Source organism: Phaeoacremonium minimum, assembly GCF_000392275.1.
Source record: "Phaeoacremonium minimum UCRPA7 unplaced genomic scaffold PA7_03_scaffold_154, whole genome shotgun sequence".
Classification (NCBI taxonomy): domain Eukaryota; kingdom Fungi; phylum Ascomycota; class Sordariomycetes; order Togniniales; family Togniniaceae; genus Phaeoacremonium; species Phaeoacremonium minimum.
In genome coordinates, this window is record NW_006921061.1 from 166,623 (window position 1) to 189,331 (window position 22,709).

At 50.9% G+C, this 22,709-nt stretch overlaps 4 protein-coding genes across 4 annotated transcripts; 2 read left to right on the forward strand and 2 right to left on the reverse strand.

Moving 5' to 3' along the window:
* Positions 1-5,340: 5,340 nt before the first annotated feature.
* Positions 5,341-6,201, forward strand: UCRPA7_2200 (putative fad nad -binding domain-containing protein; the record flags this gene model as incomplete). The annotated part of the gene is made up of 1 exon (XM_007914773.1): positions 5,341-6,201. The coding sequence occupies one exon, from the start codon at positions 5,341-5,343 to the stop codon at positions 6,199-6,201; it is 861 nt and encodes a 286-aa protein (XP_007912964.1).
* A 920-nt stretch (positions 6,202-7,121) lies between these two features.
* Positions 7,122-8,280, reverse strand: UCRPA7_2201 (putative peptidase s9 prolyl oligopeptidase active site domain protein; the record flags this gene model as incomplete). Its single annotated transcript, XM_007914774.1, has 2 exons — positions 7,122-7,216; positions 7,332-8,280. 2 exons carry the CDS (start codon positions 8,278-8,280, stop codon positions 7,122-7,124), a joined length of 1,044 nt encoding a protein of 347 aa, XP_007912965.1.
* Positions 8,281-17,490: 9,210 nt separating this feature from the next.
* On the reverse strand, positions 17,491-19,118 carry UCRPA7_2203 (putative exoglucanase 1 protein; the record flags this gene model as incomplete). Its single annotated transcript, XM_007914775.1, has 6 exons — positions 17,491-17,548; positions 17,602-17,732; positions 17,795-18,038; positions 18,089-18,301; positions 18,365-18,453; positions 18,510-19,118. The coding sequence occupies 6 exons, from the start codon at positions 19,116-19,118 to the stop codon at positions 17,491-17,493; spliced, it is 1,344 nt and encodes a 447-aa protein (XP_007912966.1).
* Positions 19,119-21,898: 2,780 nt separating this feature from the next.
* UCRPA7_2204 (hypothetical protein) lies at positions 21,899-22,311 on the forward strand (the record flags this gene model as incomplete). Its single annotated transcript, XM_007914776.1, has 2 exons — positions 21,899-21,935; positions 21,995-22,311. 2 exons carry the CDS (start codon positions 21,899-21,901, stop codon positions 22,309-22,311), a joined length of 354 nt encoding a protein of 117 aa, XP_007912967.1.
* Between the last annotated feature and the right edge of the window lie 398 nt (positions 22,312-22,709).

Sequence of the window (22,709 nt, forward strand, 5' to 3'; positions counted from 1 at the left end):
GATGAAGTTTGAGGTCCGTCGTGCCTGCGTGTGTAGAGGACAACTGGGAGATTGACCTTGTTCTTGTTGTGGTGTTGAGAAAAGTACACAGTCCCAACAAGCGCTTGTTCTTGGTGGAGTGGTGGTAGTTGTTTTGTTGTGACTGAGTGCCGTGAACTTTAATAAGCACCGATGTGAGGTGCGTGATGAGTGAGGGAAGTCGGAATTGGTCTAGTCACTACCGTGATCAAAGTCACTCATGGGTCGGCGTCTTTTCACTTATGAAGGAGACATGTAGGAGCGAAAATATGGGATGAAGCAATGACGACAACAAAAAATGGTAGCTGAGGGGGAGGAGAGGTGAGGTGCGTGACCGAGTGAGTGGAAGAGAGTTGGGAGATCAGCAATAAAAGTACGCTTGAGGGTAGCTTGGACCTGAGCAGCACATCAGCCATACATATGAATTTATGATGAGTAGAAAGCAGCTCAGATCGGCCATGCCCTTGCAAGTGTGCTGTTTTCTCTCTTTCCCTTGCCTTTCTCCGCACTTTGATGATGGCTTACAGTTTGCCGTGATAGGCCTAGCTGCGGCAAAGGTGTGGATGGGGAATAAGATACCGCGAATCCCCACGTTTTGGTGGATGGGGACACTACACTACCTACGCTACAGGCCTCTTGCAGAAGTTACAATTGGGCGGCAGATGCCTCCACGACAGGGGAGCACAGAGCAGGATGTGGGCGTTCACAGCAAGGTTGGCGGGGCGGCCTTCTGCCGGGGGAGCTGCGAGGTGCTGTTAGGCTATCACTAGGCTCGTGCACAGCGGACGGATGGGACGCCGGAAATGGCCTGCTGTCTGTGTGTAAGGTCTCCCCAGTGGCCCCATTCCATGGGCACCCATGTGCTTCACATCATAGGNNGGGGGGGGGGGGGGGGGGGTTTGCTGGATGGGTTTGCCTCCTTGGAGGCGAGCAATGTGACTGATGAGAGGGCGAAATGAGTGGGTGTGTAGTATTTGCTCCCGCTGCAGCTCAGTCCGTTCAGAGTCTCCTTTGCGCACAGCTGCACCTCGGCATTCGGCCGGTTATGTATATTGGATAGGTAGCCAGCATCTCGGATGGATGGGTTGCGCCCGTCAAACGCCTTCTGCCACGCTGGAGTGCTTGTGTCGCGAATGCCTCAGAGAGGGTGAGGTGGGCTCAGCCCAGAGACAGCCACCGCATCCTGGTTAGGCCTTGGATACACAGGCCATTGCGCTGGCTGGGATTTCAACTGCTTACCGAGCAGCCCAGCAACCAGGTACTATCCTTGGTCTTCGATTGCTCTGTCTTGCAATGGTAACTTCTGGACATTGGGGTGTCTCAGCTTGCAGCGATTCCCTGGTCCCAGAGAATCGAGATGGTGGGTTCGACCAGATCTGTCAAGAGCTTCCATACATATTCCATCTGCGGGGGAGGCCTGCTGGCCAAAGACAATTTACCCTCAATCCTCTGTTGTTCAGACTGCTTCGGGGCACGCAGATCTCCTCGAGTTGAGCCAGTCACTGCATTGTCTCAGATCTACTGTTTTACCATTCCACAACTGGCGCCACTCATTGTTCGCCGTAATGACCGCGCAAGCGAACAAGTTCCGCTCAAGTTGAATCTTTGAACCTTGATCCAAATGGTCTTCCTTAACTTCCTATTATTGCGTTGTGTTGTGTGCCCTCACGGTAAGATCGATGGAGGGGGCACACTACGTGGAAACATGCAACAGTAAGGTGGCCAACCCCGAGCCGGCGACTTTCCGGGGAATAGAACCGCCACGGACGGTTTAGACCAAGGAGAAGGCGTTGCGGTCAATTAGTGGCCTCGGCGGCCGCGCTGAGAAAATTCAGGTGTCCTCGAGGTGTCCCATCAAGCACTTGCTCCTGCAGCACTGAAAGCGCCACAGCACTCAAGTTATTGCCCAGTTCGCCGCAAAGCTTGACCCCGCCGGCCCCTTGTGACATCTTTCCTGGACTCTTGGCAACTTCAACTTGATTGCATCCTTGATTATGCAACAGTTGGAATTCTTCAGGAGCTTCCAAGTTCCCGTGATGGCCCCGGTCGTACTTCTTGGTGTTGATTAGCTCCGAGGACAGCACGAGTCCCGCACGATGCACTCTGAGAACGATGCAACGCTTCAGGCCATTTCTAACTCGCAAGACTCGTCCTTTGAGTGTCAGTCCCTGGAAGTGATCTCATGTTGTGTACTCAAAGGATGCCCTATAGTGTTCAGCAGGCAGGTAGCCGGTTTTCCGTCTCACTCATGCCACGTGAAGACAGGGAATACGGCCGTGTTGTGCCAGATCTGTGGCCAGTCCTCACCAATAGCGTTAGTGAAATATGGTCCTGCGATACTTAATAACCTGGGTCATCATGGCATCGCGTCTTGGTCACCCAACGTGTGGGTCTATGATCGCTGCAGTATCACAATAGCCCAAGGTGGAGTAGCTTGGCGGTCGGGGGATTACTCCCGAGGTCCAACCTGCGAACTTTCTCGAGGGTGCTCAAAATATTGCCTTGATCTCGATGTAAGCTCCTGCCCAGCTTTCCTCTGACAAGTGGTGGCCTTCCAGTGAACATTGACAATTTGTCAGCGCCACTAAGAGATAAGCAACGCCATTCCCGAACGCTAAGCCGACGGGACTTGGCACACGATGCCCTGGTCAGTAGAACCCTCTTAGTGCGGTATGCAGTGCGGGGTTCACGGCCTGAAGGACTGAGATATCGTTGTCCGAGGCCGACAGACCCGGAAAGACGGAGGATACATAGCTTGAGGCACTGAGGACAAAGTTGATGCGACGCCAAGACTTAATACGAATTCGACTCGGCGGAGTTTATCTCTGAGCTGCCTCTACAAATCCGACTCTAAAGGCCAATGTTGTATCGGCTTGGACTCGGAACTCGCTGCCTTCTATGCGTCGCAAAGACGCAGACAGATAGGTACACCACTGGCGCCTGCTTGCCTAGGCCAGGCGCTTGGAGCAGCGACGTCGGAGATGAGATCCAGAACAGAGCCTCGCCTAAGCTGCTGGACAGATGCATTGTCCCGTCGAGTCCTTGAACATAATTTATGGTCCTACCGACGACTTCTAGGTGAGTGACTGCAGTGCGCGGGGAGGCTGATATGCCAAGCAGCCGCACGAAAAAGGATGTGGTGCCTCATCTCGATGTGCCAATACATCTACCGGAATGACGCCCAACCGTGCTTGCGTGAGGTCCGGATGAGACGCCGTGGCTGCCAATAGTCGAGTGCTTTCCCATTGCTCTGCCTGTTTGGGTTGTGAAGGCCTCGATGCGTGTCGGCGCAATCACTTCTGCCACACTGGGTGCTGGCTAACTGTCTGAAGCGATGTCACTTCCTGTCCGACCAACTCGAAGCTTCCCGCACCTACGTCTCCAACAATAAATGCAGTTAGCCGCATCAAAGAACGACACATACTCAGTTTTCTCCATTTCAGGAAAATTGAACAGAACATCCCAATAATCTAGAGATCGCTTTACTTGGGTTGGCAGCATACCACGTGATTGATCAAAGAACCTGCCGGATTATCGTTGTTGCTCTACCGGATCACGAAATCCGCTCACGTAAGGCTTCCAGTGCGGTTTATCGTACCGACAGCCAACATTCAGCGAGCCTAAATGACGTGAGATGGGGAGCTTTGAGGTCTTACTACATTATCCTTCCAGTAAGAACAGACGGATCGTCAAGATCTGACTTATGTGTCGCCTCAAGTAAAGCAGCCTGAGTCGCGGGATGATACCACCGCAGTGAGGGCTTCCTACAGCACTGGCACAGTCATACCTCAATTTCCGAGCTGTGCTCAAGCACTACAGCTGCAGCACACTACGTACGCGGTTGACTTTTCCTACACGCCTGTGGGACTTTCCTCCTTCAATCGTGAGGTTTCGCGCTCATTCTCTCGCGACAATGGCGAAAACCGTTTGTATTGTTGGCGCCGGACCCGCCGGGCTTGTGGCAGCCAAGACTTTCCTTCATGATGCTCAAGAAGGAGCTTTCAGCGTCACCGTATTTGATAAACAGCCCCGCATCGGTGGCATTTGGCCAACAAGCACGGATGATGGCAACGGGCTCGTGCATCCCCTTATGCTCACGAACCAGAGTAAGCATAGTGTTGCCTTCAGCGATCTTGCATGGGAAGAAACATCGCCTCAGTTTCCCCAAGCTTGGCAAGTTGGCAAATATCTAGAACGGTATCTTGAACGGTACTGCTCATTTGAGGAGGGTAGGTTTCATCTGAGGCTCGGCTGGAAGGTCGAGAGTGCCGAGCCTACTGAAGAAGGTGCACGATGGCGCGTTCGTGTCAAGTCAGAGGATGGAGTCGAAGATGATCTCAGTTTTGATCATCTCATCATTGCAACGGGCTTCTTTGGCAGTCCTATTATACCAGATGCAATTCCTGAGAACTCAGTAGTCCCAGTGCTTCACAGCAGTCAATATCGAGACATTGAGAGTCTACTACCCAATGATGGGAGAGGGGGAAAGATCTTGGTCGTGGGCGGCCAGATGTCCGGTGTTGAAATCGCAGGGACTATAGCAACACACCTCTCTTCTGTCATTCACTCTCCCGGAACTCCGTCAATAACAAGCCCTGAGAAATACTCGGTACATCATGTTATTCAGCGGCCAATCTGGGTCTTCCCCACCTTCACATCTCCAGCGGTAAATTCCTCTAGCGGCTCGTTATGTGTTTCCGTAGACTGACTAATACTTGATAGCCAACTGCTGCGGCGCCCTTCGTTCCTTTGGATATCCCGTCTTATAACCTCAACAATCGTCCACAACCGCTTACGAACAGCCAAGGGCACATAAGTATCGACAGCGCCAAACTCGTTCATTCCATATACCAGCGAACTCTTGGTACTAATCAGTCAAATTTCTCTCCACTTCTCGCGGTGGAGTACGCAGCTGCAACGGAGCCCCCGTATCTAGCGGCCAGCGACACATATATGGACTTCGTACGGTCTGGATTCATTACACTATCTAGCGGCAAACTTATTTCACTGGAAGAGCGGACAGCGACCCTTTCGCCAATGGACGAGCAAGTCACAGACATAGCTGCTGTTATCCTTGCTACGGGGTTCGACGCCTCACCATCAATCTCTTTCTTGCCACGATCCCTCCGTGAAACAATATCATTCTCACCTAGAGATATCAACAACCCTGTTGCGCTAGCCTTCCACGGCACGCATCATCCAAAAATTCCTAACCTTGGCTTCGTCGGATTCTACCGCTCTCCATACTGGGGCGTTATGGAAATGCAAGCACGGTTTTTGTCGGAGTTCTGGTCCGCGCCTTCTGGGTCTTTACCGCCCAAGATGCAACAGGCTTTAGATGGCGATGATTCTGTTCAACGCACACTAGCCTTGCGTAAAGACCCTCGGGCATCTCAGTTCCCCATGGGAGATTACCCCTGGCTCATGCAAGAACTCTCTTCGGCGCTGGAGATGGATATATCTCCACCGGTGGGTGAGACCCCTCCGTTGCCGCATAATGGCAAGGGCTTGAATGTTTTAACGCCAGCCCGGTACCCATCGAAGCGTCTAACTGAGGCTCAACAAGCTGAAGTCTCCAATGCCTTGCAGCAGACCTATAACACTGCAATAGCTGGTCTCACCGAGGGCAAGTTTGTCGCCAAGGCAGTTTTCCGGTCTCTGCTTGGAGAATGGAGTCTCGAAAGGGACTTGAATAGTCGGCTGCCTAGCCACCCAAGTGGTCACTTCAGTGGCACAGCAAAGTTTCTACTTAGGAAAGGCACGAAGGATGGAAGAGAAAACTTCAAAGGTGACCTCGGCCAGGAGTATCTGTATATAGAAGACGGCGATTTCAAGGCATCAAATGGGATGACATTCCGCGCTACGAGAAGATACATCTGGCGATACGATGACGCTACCGATACCTTGAGTGTGTGGTTCACGAAACCAGAAGACCAGAAGATGGCGGACTACCTCTTTCATCAAGTCGAATTTGTTGTCCCACCTCCCGGCGAAGCTGGCGATGATAGTCAAGGATGGGAAGCGAATGCTGGCCATCTGTGCATTGAGGACTTTTATAACGTCAAGTACAACTTCGCATTCAATGCAGTCAACCTGAAAGAATGGAGTATAGGATACACGGTTAGTGGGCCGAAGAAAGATTACACGATACATGGAGTTTACGAGAGGGCCTCCCGTTCCTAAATAGATGCTTTCGAGGCTCCAATGAATAGATTAGACTGCTAACTGCTAGTCGATGAGAGGTTCTTTCACTCGATATAGACATTTGAACCCTCCGCTACTCACTTAATCCTTTGGTAGGTGTTTTTTCGTGAACTGAAGCACCCTGTTCATCAAATCTTCAATATGCTTCCGTTCCCTGAAAAAGTGACCTTCCCGTGGATACGTAACGCATTCGAAGGTTAAGCCTGCCTTATCCATGGCTCGTCTAAAGCCCCAGGCTTGGGTGACAGGCACTCGCGGGTCTTGCTCACCATGCAAGATCAGTAAAGGAGGTATCCGCCCCTGGTCAACTGCATTCTTGAACTCCCATAGTGCTGATCCCGTTCGCGTCTTCAAATTGCTCTTGTCCAGGGTCCATATCTCGCCGCCTGCAGACTCAGCCTGAGTATACCCAAGGTCAGAAGTAAGCGACATGCTGTCCCACTCTGTTACTCCTGCTCCAGGTATTATCGCTTTAAAACTCCACCCGAACCCATGCGCCCCGTTCCTGACAGCTGAGAGGTATGACAAATAACCACCTTGGGACCAGCCCCCTGCCATGAGCTTTGTTTTGTCTGCGTAACCTTGTTTGATAGAAGATTGAGTCATGGCCACTATGTCCGGCTCGTCATGGATGCCATAACTGCCACTTCCGTACCTAGCAAATCGCTCTCCTCGACCGCTACTTCCTCTATAGTTTGGAATCAAGATGCCATATCCCTCTGCAAGAAGAAGTGGAGTGAAAAGGTGTATCGGGTCGAAGGAGTCGAACGCGTCAAGCATGCGGTAGTACGGTCCTCCGTGAATGAAAACCATGGTTGGGAGCGCCTGATCGGGTTTGCCATTCGACCCAGCGCGTTGAGACGGTATCAGAAACATTCCATCAAGCCTCTCTTTGCCATCTAAAGTTTGACATTCAAGAAAGGTGCATTGACTAGGTCCATCTGATTCAAATCCGTCGCCATGGCTTGAGAGCTGTGTCCTTTCGCCATGAGGACTGATGGAGAAAACTTCAGTAGGATGATTGACATCCCCTTCTGAAATAATCAAGGCCAGGTCTTTCGTCTCCTTGTTTAGAACGACATCGAAGTCTTTGATCCACTTTTTCTGACTGAGAAGGATCTTGCCATCGAGCAGTCGTAATTCGTCCTGCATTCCATTTTGAACATAGACGATCAAGTCATCGACAATCTTACTAACCCCGGCTGCGCAGTCATTAACACCATTCGCTACCTTACTAATGTCTCTAGACCCGCCGTTCGCGTCGATCGAATAGAGAGCCCATCCGGACGTGTTTTCATGAAGGATATTACATGTCCGAAAGTACAAAGTTGAGTTCAGCCATGTGAGGTCAGAAGCGTCCCGAGGGACATGGCAGACTTTGTGCGTTTCACGATCTTCAATTTTGATGATCGATATATCGGTGCCATATAGGTCTGCGCTCTCGATATCCGGGGTTCGATGTGTGACAATGGCGACTTCTGTACTGACATCGCTCCACGCGAAACCTGCCACGTCGACGTCGGTAGATGAGATTGTTTCTATTGTCCCCTTTTCCATGTGGAGTAGGTGAAGAACAGAGAACTGCCAATCCTGTCCCCAAACATGAGCATCATCCTTTGATTTCTCTTTGGCCTTTTTCTCCGGTGACTTCTCGGGGGGTGCAACAAACGCAATGTACCGCCCATCTGGACTAAATGCGAATTGAACCAGGCGCACTTCGTTCTCCTCTGGGGTAAGAGCCTTCACCTGGGAGATGTCGTTCCTCAAGTCCCAGAGGTAGAGCGCGCACGCCTTGCCTGGTTTCGCACGATCGGAGATGAAGACAATCGACTCGCCGTCGGGAGACCACTGCGGCATGCGATCATTGAACGTTCCATCGGTGAGCTTGCGGGCGGACCTCTCCACCCCAGTCTCTGCTAGCCATAGCGGTGCGACATTGTTATCTCCCTTGCGGTGGTGCCACTTGAGTGATGTTTGGTAAACGACTCGCTTTCCGTCTGGCGACAGCTTTGGTGCATATGGAACGTCCAAGTCCAGAATTTTCTGTATCAATTCCATGATTGCTGATGAAGCTCAAGTCGGATCGAAAATCACTATCTATGGGTAAGTCTGTGAGGCACCTTTAAGGCATCGAAGTTGAAACTGAGGTTGTAATCTCAGTGATGCCTAGAGTTGCGAAGCAAGCGCCAAGATAAACCCTGGTATTTTCGTAGATCATTACGTACATGCATAGTACTTGCTGCGCACCTGCCACTAACACCACAGAACTTCAGTGGTACTTTAGCGCCTTGACTGCAGGCGGTCAACCACATTGGAGCGGCCTGCACTGCACGGTTCGTAAGGTATTGGAACATGAGTCTCCGAGTAGAGGAAATAAGTAATTATTATATTGATGAGCGATTCCAACTACTTCAACCTGTAATTGTCATGTGCTTTAGAATCTGGGAGTGAAAAGGGCGCCTCCCCGCAGAGCGAAATGTCTGTTAGTCCGTTCTTTAGTCTCAACTCTTAAGTGTCTGGTCTGAACTCATTGTATAAGTCCGCTGGTGCAACAAGACTCTCCGGATACGTGCTGAAGATCGTTTATGCGATCATTGCCGTAAACGTTGCTGAGCTCTATGTGAACTCATGGAAGAGCGAACTGGTGTAAGTGCAATATCCCGTTTGCAAGTCAAGGTCCGCCGGTGTGATTGGACTGGCCGTGTAAATATGAAAGAGAAATCTGCTTTGCTATGCCATGAATTGAGGATTGACCAAAGTTTAATGATCATATATAAATACAATAATGAAATCAACAAGTTCCCATACACCAGCGTTGCATGTACCTAGAGCCCATTTATGTATTAGTCTCAACCTAACACAATCTTTTCTCCTGCAAGGATGCCTCTTGTGTGGTTTATTACAGGATGTTCATCTGGCTTTGGCGAGGAATTTGTCCAGCAAATTTTGCGTCGCGGTGATCAGGTCGTCGCTACGGCTCGGAGACTCTCTTCGATCGCTCATCTCCACCAACCCGGTGTGCTGTGTCTGGAGCTCGATATAAACTCTAATCAGAAGACAATCGATGAAGCTGTAGCGAAGGCCATAGGGGCTTTTGGGAAGCTTGATGTGGTTGTTCACAATGCTGGCTATGGAACAATGGGACCATTGGAAGAGATTGGGTAGGCCAACTCACTAGCATATGAATCGCCAGAATCAAGTGCCCGTATGCTAACACAATAAAAGAAATGAAGTATGGCTGAACCAGTTCGACACCAATGTATTTGGCGTTGTCAGGCTCACTCGCGCAGTTCTCCCCCATTTTCGCGTGCGTCGTACCGGCACGTTTGTCTTCATGCTCCCTCGCAGGCTGGAACGGAAATCCGCTTGCTTCGCCGTACAATTCTTCCAAGTTTGCTATTGAAGGGCTCGCTGAGGCTCTAAATGGCGAGTTTGCGCCTCTTAGCATCAAGGTTCTACTCGTCGAACCGGGTCACTTCAGGACGAATCTCCTTGCCGACGGTCATATGCAGGAGATAGAGAGCACTATTCCGGGGTACGCACAGATGATATCAGCCTTCGCTGCTGGTGTGCGCCAAGTCAACGGACACCAGCCTGGAAGCGTTGAAAAGGTGTGAATGTTGTCCTCGACTTAGTCAAAGAAGCAGGCGTTGCACAAGGCAAAGCGAAGCCTTTACGGATGCCGCTGGGTATTGATGCTTTCGAAGGAATCAAGGCAAAATGAGAGGAGACACTGAAGTTCCTCGCGGAGTGGGAAGCAGTCATCAAGAATACAAATCATGACGACTAATTTAGATAGATCAGTAGTTTCATTGCTTCATGCTATCCATACATAACAGTATTCATATCCCAGCTACAAAAAGCTTGGTTCTTACAAAACCTATTGACCAAGCCCTTACAGTTAGGCTCACTCTAAGTATATCTAGCAAGTGGACAGCCTTCGTATCCACAAGGAAACTCAATTCTGTGCCAATTCGTCTCGTTTCAGAAATGCGGATCAGCCACCAGATAGGCGATAAAACAATGTCCAATGGCGATGAAAAGTATCAACACAATCCTGTCAATTGTAGGCAGTTGATGAGTGTCGACAGCACAGAGACACACCAAGCACAAAGTTGGGTATGTAATTAGAGATACCAGGGGAACGCCGTCAGGCTCTGCCCTTTGCCGTTCCTCCTCGATGCACAGTTCGATAACCTTGAGTATCTCAACATCCGTCAGCTGCTTGTGCATGTCGGGGAGATGACAGTAGACGGGGCCGCTCCTATTGAGTGTGGCAAATCGATCTTCCGCACTAGGCAGGTGGAGGCTCTTGCGGTAGCTTAGGAACTCCTTAACCGTGTCCATCGAAGAGGTGGAGTCAGCCGTGTCACTAACGTAGTCGCGGCTTGATGCGCGTGACTTGCGGACATGACCCAGACCGCATCTCTGTTTGCTATTAGCAGAGCCAGTAATCATAGAAGCGGGAGACTTACTCTCTTGTCGGGTTTCAATCCATTGTATCTGGTGGAAGAGACCTTCTCGTCAAGGTTCCACCAGTTCTTTAACACGGGCTCCTGGCTAGCTGACCAGTCAGGGCTGCTAGCATTAGAGGGAAGGTGGCCATTGGTGGCCTTCTGCTGATCGGGGTTTGAGACCAAGACTTCATAACCATCGTGTCGAGACGGCAGAGAATTACCAGGAGCATTTGTCTGCAGTTGGTTCAAGCCAAGAGTCGAGTTAGCGGATGTCGCATTCGCAGTTGAAGCACCGAATGAGCTATGACAGTGCTCGAATGAGATGCGGTCTGATCCCAGTCGAGGCTCGAAGGGCGTGTTCAAAAGTGACAGTTGGAGGCGGGGACGATTGTCTGAGTTTTTGAAGCTGGAAAGGACAAATGGTGCGCCCCAACAATCCGAGGTAGGGGGAGGCACCTTCGGACTAGCCATACGATAGGGTTCAATGTAGTCAGCCTCACCGATGTCGTCTACGTTGAAAATAGAGTCATTGTATTTATGTCTACCATGAAGACCTGTCGGATTTGGCGTAGATGATACGGGTTTCTTCTCAGTGGTTGAGGCTGTCGAGGTGGTCGTAAGGTTGTGACTATCAGCAGAATCATCTGCTGTGCCACCAGACGCGGAAAGATGTCTTTGTGCAGGAAGCTGGCTCTGAGCGAAATTGATTTGGCCCATCTGCATCTGGTTGTCTCTGGGCTTCCAGAACACCTGAGATGAAGATGGGGTAGGGGCACCAAAAGAAAACCCTGGAAGCTCTGAGCGAGGGTTTGTTTCGAGAGTCGTTGGCGCTTTTGTGCCAAAGACGAAAGGCCGTGATATTATCTTTTCGACAGCGCGATCAGCGCATCCAGTCACCTCTGCCTCGATATCTGTTTTCGACACGGACCCACAATGCTCGCGATCCTGGTGTTTACTGTTTTCTCTGCTTGGCCTAGATGGCAGGCCGCCAGGGCCAGGTGTAGCGGAAGAGGTTGTTGCAAAAATGGCTTTCCGTTCAGCCTCAGGTAATTTGGCCGCGAAGTCTTCTAGGAGACGGCGCATGTTTTGTCTGACTGGGTCAGAACCCTCGCTGACTGAGTCCTGATGGAAGTTCATGGCGCAAACAGCGGGTCGAAGTCTTCAGTCAATGAACCGACGATTGATTTTGAGGTATAAAAAGGGAAAACGAACGAGCCGTCGCTGGCTGGACGGGACGTTTTCTTTCATCGATGAGGTCAGAAGTTTACTCGCCACTGCAATCTCTGGGGGAGGTAAGCAAAAGAGAGATCACCTCCTAAATTCGAGAAAGATAGAAGATTTTCAGAGCTGAGACCTTCATAGCGGCTCAGCTCAGAGGATCATGGAACGCAATAGCAGAGAGGTTGACTTTGGTTATCTTGTTGACGAGGAAGCTCGATGTTGCTGATTCAAGCAGGGACTTCATTTGTTTTCCATCTTGCCAAAAAAAAAAGCTTAATTTGAGGTTCCAGTTCTTGTCGCGTCTTCATTGCGCGCTTTCCACGCGCTTCATTCACGTGCTTCGAGAGGACTTCAGAATGATTATTGTTTACCGTCTGATTTCAAGACAACAACCGATTACACTTAGTGCAATCATATGTTTGGTGCTTCAGGTGTACGAATAGCAGATGTGCTCGACTTCTGCTCCACACTTTGCCCTGATGACGAAACCGGTTTATTCTTTTTCTTGGATTGCTATGACTTTGCTGTTCACGTATGTGGTCTTATTGGCCTTCTTGACAGCTTTGCATGTGAGGGGGGTTCTTCTCATTCTCAAATATTCAACGACAACAGAGCGGTTCCAATAATAGATTGCTGTGGCTGTTTTGATACTTCCATCTCTATCTACCTTTCGCGAGCCCGGCTTTTAACTTGCGAAGTAGTCAGAGTCACCAACAAAGAGAAGCAAGTTGCCAGAATTGAGTCTTTGAGGAAGTCCATGTATCCGTCACAAGTGCTGTAACAATCTCAGCTTATAGAACGGTTGAAGACGTGGCTCATCGCTGCATTCCAGTCCAGAATTTCTCAATTTTTTTGCCAATAAACCTTTCTAATCCTTAAGTGATAATCTTCGCTTCCAACTACAACGGTACAGCGTAAATTACGCTACTCGATTGCTGTCAGAGTTCTCTGATAATGAGTGTCCGCTCCTTATGCTGACCAGAGACGACCCAGTCTCCACGAGTGAAATACTTCATATGTTCAGGTCACTAACAACGTGTCAAATACGTCGACTGGATCTTGGCGGATGGAAGGAATATCATGTATGCACGACTCCAACAGTTTGCCGGCGCATGCTACTTACCTAGAAAAGAACATGTCGCACGGTACGATGAGGTAACACAATACAGCTTCAAATCCACAATGGCGGGTTCTGTATACATGAACAAGAAAGAGATTACGCTCTGAGCCAGGAAATTTGGAGCAGATGATGAACCGCAGTGGACAGATGGAACATGTTTGCGTGAAGAAACGAGGACAACGATGCCAGGAACCGGACTCTAAATGCAAAGGTTATCCGATCTGTACACGTGGTTCTACAACATGAGTTGGGCATCCAATCGTTATGACTGTGTATCGGGATCACAATGCGCCCGAATGCAAGTTGCCGACTTAGCATAGGCCCGGTTTCTAAGATGCTATTTATTCCATCGACAATGAGCGGCCTCGGACTCGAGCAGCCAAGCGAGACCAGTTACCGGATTTCTTAGGAAGGGTACGTGCTCCAGCTGCATGGTAGGCTGCATGCTAACGATGCCTCCCGGAAAGACTACTGGAGGGTCGGATGCAATGAGGCGACATGCCCGAGCTCATCATGTCAGAGGCGGTGGCAGCAGACGGAATGCCATACCAATACGCCCTACCTGGTCGGGAATTATCCTGGTTAAGCTTGTAGTCCTTTGGAGCCTCGGGATGCAAGGCAATTGGGCGAAAATCTCGAAGGTCAGAGTTTATTCCCTTGAATGGTGCTGAGTTAGAAGGGATGCCACGGACCAGGAGAACCGGGTGGCGCTGACTGTAGCCGCATGCATTGGACTTTTGAGTTCCAGTCATCCATTGCTTGCCCCATGCCCGTCCGAGCCGTCCTCCACATTCGAACTCCCCGCCATTTCCAACTCTTGGGGCTGCTTTTCTCCGTTGTTACTCTGGAAGAAAGTGAGGGACATGCGATGGCTCATATAAAGCAGATATCAAAGTTGGTGTATACAGGCCTTTATCACTCGAGGAAAGACACATCTGAGACTCATAACGGCCGCAGCATCTTACATTGCCACGTTACGCAGCCAACCGCAACCGCCGCCACCCTTGAACTAAGAGAAGAGTAGAGTCTGTAGACATGCTCCTCTGAGACCCTTGTGATCTCCATTATCTGGTTTGATACATCACTATACTCTCTTAGACACCTCATCTTGCTAGCGATGAGGGCCAGAATGCGGTGACCAATCCGCCTGCAACTTGTCCAATCACTCCTGCAGGTCCAACACATCTCCGTAGCACAAGCATATTGCCCTTTTCCTCCCGGATTCTTGGCCGGCATTGGGGCGCCGGAAGCATCGCAAGCACGAGTCTACGCTGCAATGATCGCCGTCGCTTACGGGGCGTGTGTTGACTTGGTTTCCCCTGTCTATCGCCAGTCCCTGCAAGTGAAGCAACACAGCGGCGGTCTAGTCTTTGATAGTGTCGACTTTCATCAATTTCCGACCCCAGGCTCACCTGGCGATGCAGCTCCTGCTGTACAACACAGCCGACGAAACAGATCGCGAAACCCTCCCTCAGCCATCTGAATGCCCCAATCTCACCTCTCTCTCGTACTGCCCCTTCCGGCGCCGAGGGTTTTCTCTTTATGCCGGTGGCTGCCGTTGCCGTTCAGCTGCCTCCCTCGGCGCCTCTCACCACAAGTTCACCGTTGAGGCTGCTTCCACACACACGCACACACACAAACACACCATCCTCGCGGCCCCCCATTTACACATGTCACCCTGACGATCATTCACCACACACTACTCACCTCTCCACCACTGACAGGGCTCGACGAATTTTAAAAGGATCGATCAACACGAGGCCTCGTTCACCTGTGGCGCTCGCTTGCTGATGACAGCTGCCTCCACCTCCAACTCGTCCACCCCGTCGTCTTCCCGCCCACACCTCACGCGCGCGCGCCCACCCTGCCCGATTCGGCCAGGCCTGCACCTTCGGGCGCCATTCTCACATCTCACTTACCTCGAGCAAACCAGCGCGCGCGCCTACTTCAATCCCACCTTCCTTCCTCTCCCTCGCTGCCCGCCGCCATGGCTGAGGGCAGCGGCGGAACGATGGTACTCGACGACCACGCGGCTCACACCTTCAACAGCCTGGAGAGGATGGGGGCATCTCTCTCCCTGATTGGAGTGGGCCTCATTTTCTTCTCATATGCCGTCTGCAAGCGGCTGCGCACTCTCTCCAACACCTTCATCTTCCTCGCCTCCATAGCAAATGTCGGTGCCAGCATAGCATGCGCGATCGGATATGCTGGTATCTGGGACCTGCAACGCAATCCAAACTCACCGCTCTGTCAGACGCAGGGCTTCTTATTCGAATGGTAAGTACGATCACGGTATTGCAGCAGTCACCAAGTTCATGTCACGACTCAGTCAGCCCCCAGCTCAGTGTCGCCTAGAACTATGCTAACATGTCGCAAAGGTTTATGCAGTCCGATCCATGGTGGTCATTGGCCATGGCCTTCAATGTGTTTATTGTATTCTTTAGAGGCGTCAGTCCCGACGTCTTCCGCCGGTGGTTATGGCTATACTGCCTCCTATGCTATGGCCTGCCATTCATTCCAGCCATTGTTTTTCTCGTCTATCGACCCGATGACAGAGGACTCATCTACGGTGACGCAATCGTAAGTATACCCTATATCACAAAATAGGAAGGAAGGAGACTTGTCACTAACACAAGCTTCTCATGACAGCTCTGGTGCTGGATTTCCCCACCATGGAACTACCTCCGCATTGTCAGCTACTACATCCCCATTTGGGCGTGTATCTTGTTGTCCATTCTTATTTACTTTGCTGTTGGTTACCAAGTGTTCCACCAGCGCAACCAGTTGCGCAACATAACGATCAGCAACCCCGGAAAGGATATCTCTACTGCAGGGTCTTCTGACGCACGAGATGATGCAGAAAAGGTAAGCCACTTGTTTTCTTTCGCGTGCTTCCCGAGCTACTAGTTGTGCTTCAACCCCGCCCTTGTGCGCTTCACTATCACGAGGGGGGCTGTTTGGCCCCCCTTAATCGACTTCAAAAAGGAGGGGAAATGGGCGACGGGGATGGCAGTTGGATCGACAAAGCCATGAGCTAATCAACTGTTCTGCTCACAGAACCTCACTAGCCAACCGGGTTACTACGGTACTGTCACGACCCAAGTCCACGTCACGACGGACATGGTACCGTCAGACCGTCGAAGCAGCGACCCCTCGGGGACGCCACCATCCCCATCCCCCACAAACCTTACCACCGCCACCATCTCCGCGGGTGGCGGCCAGACCTCGCTGTGGTCACCTTCCGTATCCACCGAAGTCGCGATCTTCCCAAGTCACGCGACGTCGTCTACGACTGCTAACACAATCTGTAATTTCCAGACCACGAGCAACATCCCCGCGCCAGGGCCGAATGCACCCACGCGCAGCAACAACAACAACAACAACAACAACAATGCCGGCAACAACACGGGAAGCGGCGGCGGCGGCTGGTTCTCCGGCGCGCGCAGATCGTGGCGCCGCTTCCGGCAGAAGCTGAGCAACATGGACCACGTCAAGATGGCGTACCTGCGGACGTCGTTCATCTTCGCCATCTCCGTGCTCGTCACCTGGACCCCGAGCTCCATCAACCGCGTCTACAGCCTCATCCACCCGGAGGAGTTCTCGTACGGCCTTAACATTGCCGCGAGCGTCGTCCTGCCGCTGCAGGGGGTGTGGAACGCCGTCATCTACTTCACCACCAGCTGGAAGATCGTCAAGTCCGAGTGGCGCCTGGCCAGGTCGCGGAGCCGGCTCCTGCGACGGCTCGGGCTCGGGCCGAGCGATGGCGATGGCGCGCTCGGCGCCCCTAACATGGGCAGGAGCAGGAGGATCAGGGACAATGATGTCGAGCTGAGCACGAGAGTCGGCACGTTACGAGTAGTGCCGGGCCACGGATTTGATGGTGGTTCGATCTGATGAATTAAGGGACTAAAAATTATCGGAGTCAAACTAAGGAGGGCCTGGTTCCAATGCTTCCAAAGGGACATTTAACTGATTACGAACTTTAGTGGTTGCTTAGCTTCGGTGTTCAGGATCGTATTATTGTGGACCCTGCAGGTTCGGATTCCTTGTAGATAAAATATATTGCTCCAAATATGCTCAATACAAACAGATGTCACATGGAAAATTCAATCTCATAAAAAAAAAGACAGTGTTTTCTGATCATTTCACGCGAAGAAATCTGGTCGCATTATCTCCCATTTTGAAGGTTAATAGATCATATTTTTGTCCGATGCCTCGACAATCAGCTCATTGGGCGATGTTGTCATGCACATAGTTCAAACAGAGGGAAAGAGCGAATTGATAAACTGGACTGAATGCTAGCTATGATCTTTAGGGCCGTCAGGATCTTATGTACAACGGGGAGCGACAGAAAGTGGTAGTCTCGGTCACATCGCTAATAGATCTAAAGCGTGGTTACTCTTCCAATATAGAATGAATCCGATATACATGAAGAGACTTTTATACGTTATGCTTGCAAGATGCAGATCTCTAGACCGTAACAGTGGATCCAACAGGGCCGAAGCGGATGTTCGACCAGACAACCTTGCTGTGCTACAGTCAGGTATTTGTTCACTTTGATAGGACAGAGAGAGAACATACGCATTGGGGATTGAGCTCTCGACGTCAGATGGGGTGCCAGAGTCTTGCGCGCAGTCGCCGCGAGCGGCCCCGGGCTGTCCCTCTTTCTCAGGAGGATAGGTAGAATCAAGCCACAGCATATTGGCATAGTGCTAGAAGTAAACGTCTATCAGTGATGATCGCCGAGACGGTTTCGAAGAGTTTTGCGACTCACATCGTCCCAGATAGACATAACCAAGACCATGGGCACCTTGAATGCGTTGTTGAGCTGGTCGAAACCTCCGACCTCGCTGAAGCGGTTGCGGTCGCCAAAGACCTTGAACTGGTTCTCGCAGAAGTCGGGAGTGATGTTGCTGCTGCTGGGCAAACCTTCATAGGTCGGGGCTGGGATCTCGATCTTTTTGTTATCCTGCACGAAGAATTGAGAGACCTTGTTCGTCTCAAAACGAGTGACAACGCTAAGCCATTCATAAGCTAACATATTCTTTACGATCTCAAGCATACTTACGTGAACTTCTTGCTCGTGTCCACAGTCTTGCCCTTTCCGTAGAAGTCGGTGTTGCCCATGCGATAAGGGTTGTAGTCGCAACCATTGGCGTCGCACTTGCCAGCGAAGCGGTCGTCAGAGTATGTGCCACCACAGGTGTCGGTCTCGCAGACATGGTATGTGTTCTCAGTGCATGGATGCGGAGTAAGAGCGAAGGAGTGAGAATTGGACTCCCTATGGAATTATTAGCACATCTCTAAAAGCATCAAACAGGGACTTAAGAGAGTTGATGCTCACCAGACATCGATCTCGGCACAGCAAGCGCCGTACGGTCCAACACCGGCGTTGGCGTCATTGGAAGATGGCTGCCAGTTCTCCACGTTGGCCTATTAAACCACTGTCGTCAGTCATGTCACCAAAGAATCAACAACGGATCACACACCTTGCCACCAACGAACTTTAGATCACGAGCGCATTGAGCATCGCAGTATCCTGTACCGTACTTGGCACCAGCCTTGTTGGTGGAGTACTTGGCCATACCACCATCCTCGTCCATGGCTACGAAATAGAGAGCAGCATTGAGACCACAGTCAACAGTCGACAAATCAACGTCGAAGGTGAACTCGTTGCCCAGTAGTGTAAACATTTGGTACTTTGAGGCACCATTCATGAGGTAGAATCGACTGCCGATATTGGTGCCATAATCGTGCTTAGTAACGAACTTGAGCGTGAGAGCGTCACCACTGGTGGAGGCGCCGTATGTCTTGCTGTAGTCGGCACCCTCGAGGGCGCACTTGGATGCACAGTCCGTGGCGGTGCTGCATGCCGACGTCCACTTGTTGCCATCGTAGCAGTTATTGGTGTCGGAGGTGCCGTGCAGCCATCGCCAGTTAGCGTCGATGACGACCTCGGCGTTAGTCGTGGTGCATGAGCCTCCACTGGTGCACTTCTTCCATGACATCTTGGGGTGCGTCTCGGTCTGCTCTTTACCGACTTGTTGAGCGCTGGCAAGCGCCAAGAGCGAGAGTCCGAGAGCGGATGGCAGATGCATCTTGATAGTAGTGTGCGAGGCGAGTGAGAACAGAGTTCAGCCAGTCAGCGACAACGAGATGCTAAGAGCCGAGAGTCGGACAGGCTTGGGACCATATGTCTTTTATACTCAGGTTTCTGTCTTGCTGCCGGCGAGGGGACATATTCTATCCGTTTTTCCAGCCGAATGAAGCTGTCCTCATAGGGAACGCTCGGAAGGGGCCAATACTGCCCCTGAATTTGAGCCCAATTTCATGAAGCATAGATTAACAGATAGGTTCATAATATGGCCCTACTCAAACGTGCCATATTGCGGAGGTTGTGGAGAGATGTGGAGAGCCAGCTGATTCCCGTGAGTCGGTGGTATGTCACTGTCTTGGCCATCCACTCGGAATTGACGACGACGCTGGGGTGGGCATGTCCAATACAGCCGGCCGGTACCCAGCACGCCAAAAGCGAATTATGACCAATCTTGATCCAAATCATTCACGATGAGGTGTGTGGCAAGTCTTGTAGGGGAATATTAGTTCATGCCCCAGAGGACGCCCTTGCTAATATCAGATGCAGCGGCGGGAGGTCGCATGGTGGTTATACTTCGTCCTGGCAGGGTGTGAATGCGGGGTGGCAAAAGACAATAGAACCTTGATTGACCAGTAGGAAATTCAAAGACGCACAGAGATTTGGTCCATTGTGCCCAGCAAAAGATGTGGCTTCGCGGGCCGGAAAGGAGGTTTGCGGAGATCGAGGTGCCGGCTATGAGATTTGATGGAGCGAGCAAAAGTGTGGAGTTGTCTGAAACAAGCGACACGGGCAGAGGACGGCTTTCCGAGACAGGCGAGAAGTCCTCAATGCGGCTTGTGGAGACATTTGCGGCCGTGAGGTGACCCACAAAGCCCTCGTCTCTTGGGGCCGTATCGGCGCCGGGCTCCACTCTGCTCCGAATACCAGCCCGGACCGGGTTGAGCCATTGGGCATCAAAGGTTGCGAAAGAGCAGCTGGAAAAATCGCAATTGAGCGCCTTGGTGCTGTCAACATCGCCGCGCGCTGGAGGGAAAAGATCGTGAGGTGGCACCGCCAAGCCAACAAGGTAGAGCCTGCGGTTGATTTGCAACGCCGAGAATCGTTGCCTGACAGCTGCAGTTGCCGGCGAGGTGTAAGTGCCGGTGAGGTCGCGATGCCAAGGCGAGGGGTTGGAGGATAGATTAATATCCAATTAACAGGCTGCCTTGGCCGTCTGAATGGAGGCGAGCCCGGACTCCGGTACAACAGAAGCACGTGACTGACCATTTCGGCTCCTCTTCTCTTGGCTCGTCCTTAAGATGTTATTTAGCTATGAACTCCTAGAGTAGTCAGTCTGCTAGAATAGGGCTTAATCTTAATCATTGGCAGCCTTGATTCTTGATCAAGGGTCAAGAGTTACGCACATGATGTTTTCATATAGAGTGGGCCAACGCTGCCTTGACCTAACTGGACTCAATTCTTTTACCCCTCATGTTTCCAAACTTCCTTGCTTGTTTTAACTTTTCAGATCACAGAGTATTCAGGAAAGCAAGTTCGCTAAGTCAAAAATCCAGATTTTGTTATTCAATGAGCACAGACACAATGTCGACATCATCCTGAAAATGGAGCTGATCACGATTCTCCGATAAGTTGGGTTGCTGTTCAGCAAATTTTGATGAGCAAAGACTTCGTCCCATATCTCTCTTCCTGGAATTTCCAGCCTCCGGGTAGCCCACAGAAATGGTAAAACATCTTTATGAACTCGCACTTGAGGTCGCAAGTTCTTCGTCCTTTTATAATGGTTCTTGAATAGCTCTAAAGTTCAGCAAGTCTATCAGGGTATGTCAACGCTAAGTTAACGTTGACTTGCTGCTTCTCCAACGTGAATGGGCAGCCGGCTTGAAGTTAAGCCGTATGACACTTGCACCACCGCAACCAGAGCCTCTGATTGGTTGTGCACAACTTCAAGCTAAATAAGTCGACTTTGCAGCGCAATCTCAGCAGAGAGCCTCAGTAATGCTGGAACGTTACTAGACCTTAGAGGTGTCTCTCGTGGGGTAAACGGCTAGGCTAGTTGTCATGTTTTCTCTTTCAAGGTGGCTTGGAACGTGAGGTAACTTGTCACAAACTTTCAATAAGCTTTTGCCAATACATGCAGTACCAGAAAGCATCACTTGGCAGTGCTCTCCCACAATGTCTTTCAAGATGATGCGTAGTTTCGACTACGGCCTCATGTTCTTGTATTGCCGGGCGTTGGCAGGAGGTACTTCTTACCCTCCACCAACAACATACAGCTACAGCGACGTCACCTTTACCATCACACCAGCACCGACTCCATCTGCTATCATCACGCTACCTCCTGCACCTACAGGCATTGCTGAGATTGACATTGTTTTCCCTCGTGATGGCGCATCCTACCCAGCAATGGAGCCTTTCCCGGTCATATTCGCCTTGCAAAAACCTCAGATTTTGTACAAGTACGGATTCGAAGTGGACTGGAGTCTAACGCGTCAAGGAGCTTGCGATCCTTCCTCAGACGACTATACTGACTGTTATGACAACCCTTATGGTTCAATCTCGCCGAGTGTCGGGAATACAGGGTTTCCTGTCCCGGATATCATTGGCGAGGAGCCCATTTTTGCATATGATGGTGCGACGGACATGGCACCGGGTGTGTGGGTGATGCAATGGGAATTCGATATCTCTAGGAATTGTGATGATCTATACTTGATCGTTGAGATACACCAGTATGGGGAGATTGCGAATGGGACAATCACCTTCACAATTGCAGATGGAGCTCCAATGCCGACTCTGACAAGCTCCTGTCCCGCCGTAGCAGGTATGGTCAGCTACTGGGGGACAGTATCGGCAACCTTGGCAGATGGCTCTATCTTCCAGGGCTGTCCTGGGACCGCTATATCACCTCCGCCTGCGTCGGCCGCACCATGTTCTGCGACCTTGAACGCTGCGCAGGCATCCAGTATCTCGACAGCTTTAGGGCTGTCTGTGGTGAAGTCAACATCTTCTTCGCCAACCCCATCATCCCATACTACTCTAGGACTGCACACGTCTGTCACAATGACATCAGAGGAACCAGGAACCCTAACGTCTCTGGCTGGCTCGAGTTCCGACCAAACCACAGCCTTTACCTCGACTATGACGGTGACACCGTCAAGTTCACCAACCTCAAACTTCTCGTCGAAGATAAAAAATAACATTTGGTTGGAGATCTTCATGGTGTCCTGTTGCCTCATCGTGTCATGATTCACAGCATGATGCGATATCTGCGCTGGAGGCGTAAAATGCATTTGATAATGAGTTCCGTTGTGTTTGAGGCGCACCCGGTGGTTTCCAATATCCAAATCTTGCACCCGCCTTCATTTTACATATAACCGAGCATCTTGAAACAAACCTTAGCATAGCTTTCTCTGAGAACCTGTCCTTATAATCGGTTTATAATACTAGGAGACGTTGTTATTCCAAGACGAGCTTTTGTTTTGTAAGGGCTAGAGGATGATGACATATCAGTGCTCTGTATTGGCACCCGCTCCAGACAAGGATACGAACCGCCAGATTAAACGGTATCGGCTAGCCTAACGTTTGGTTTGTTACA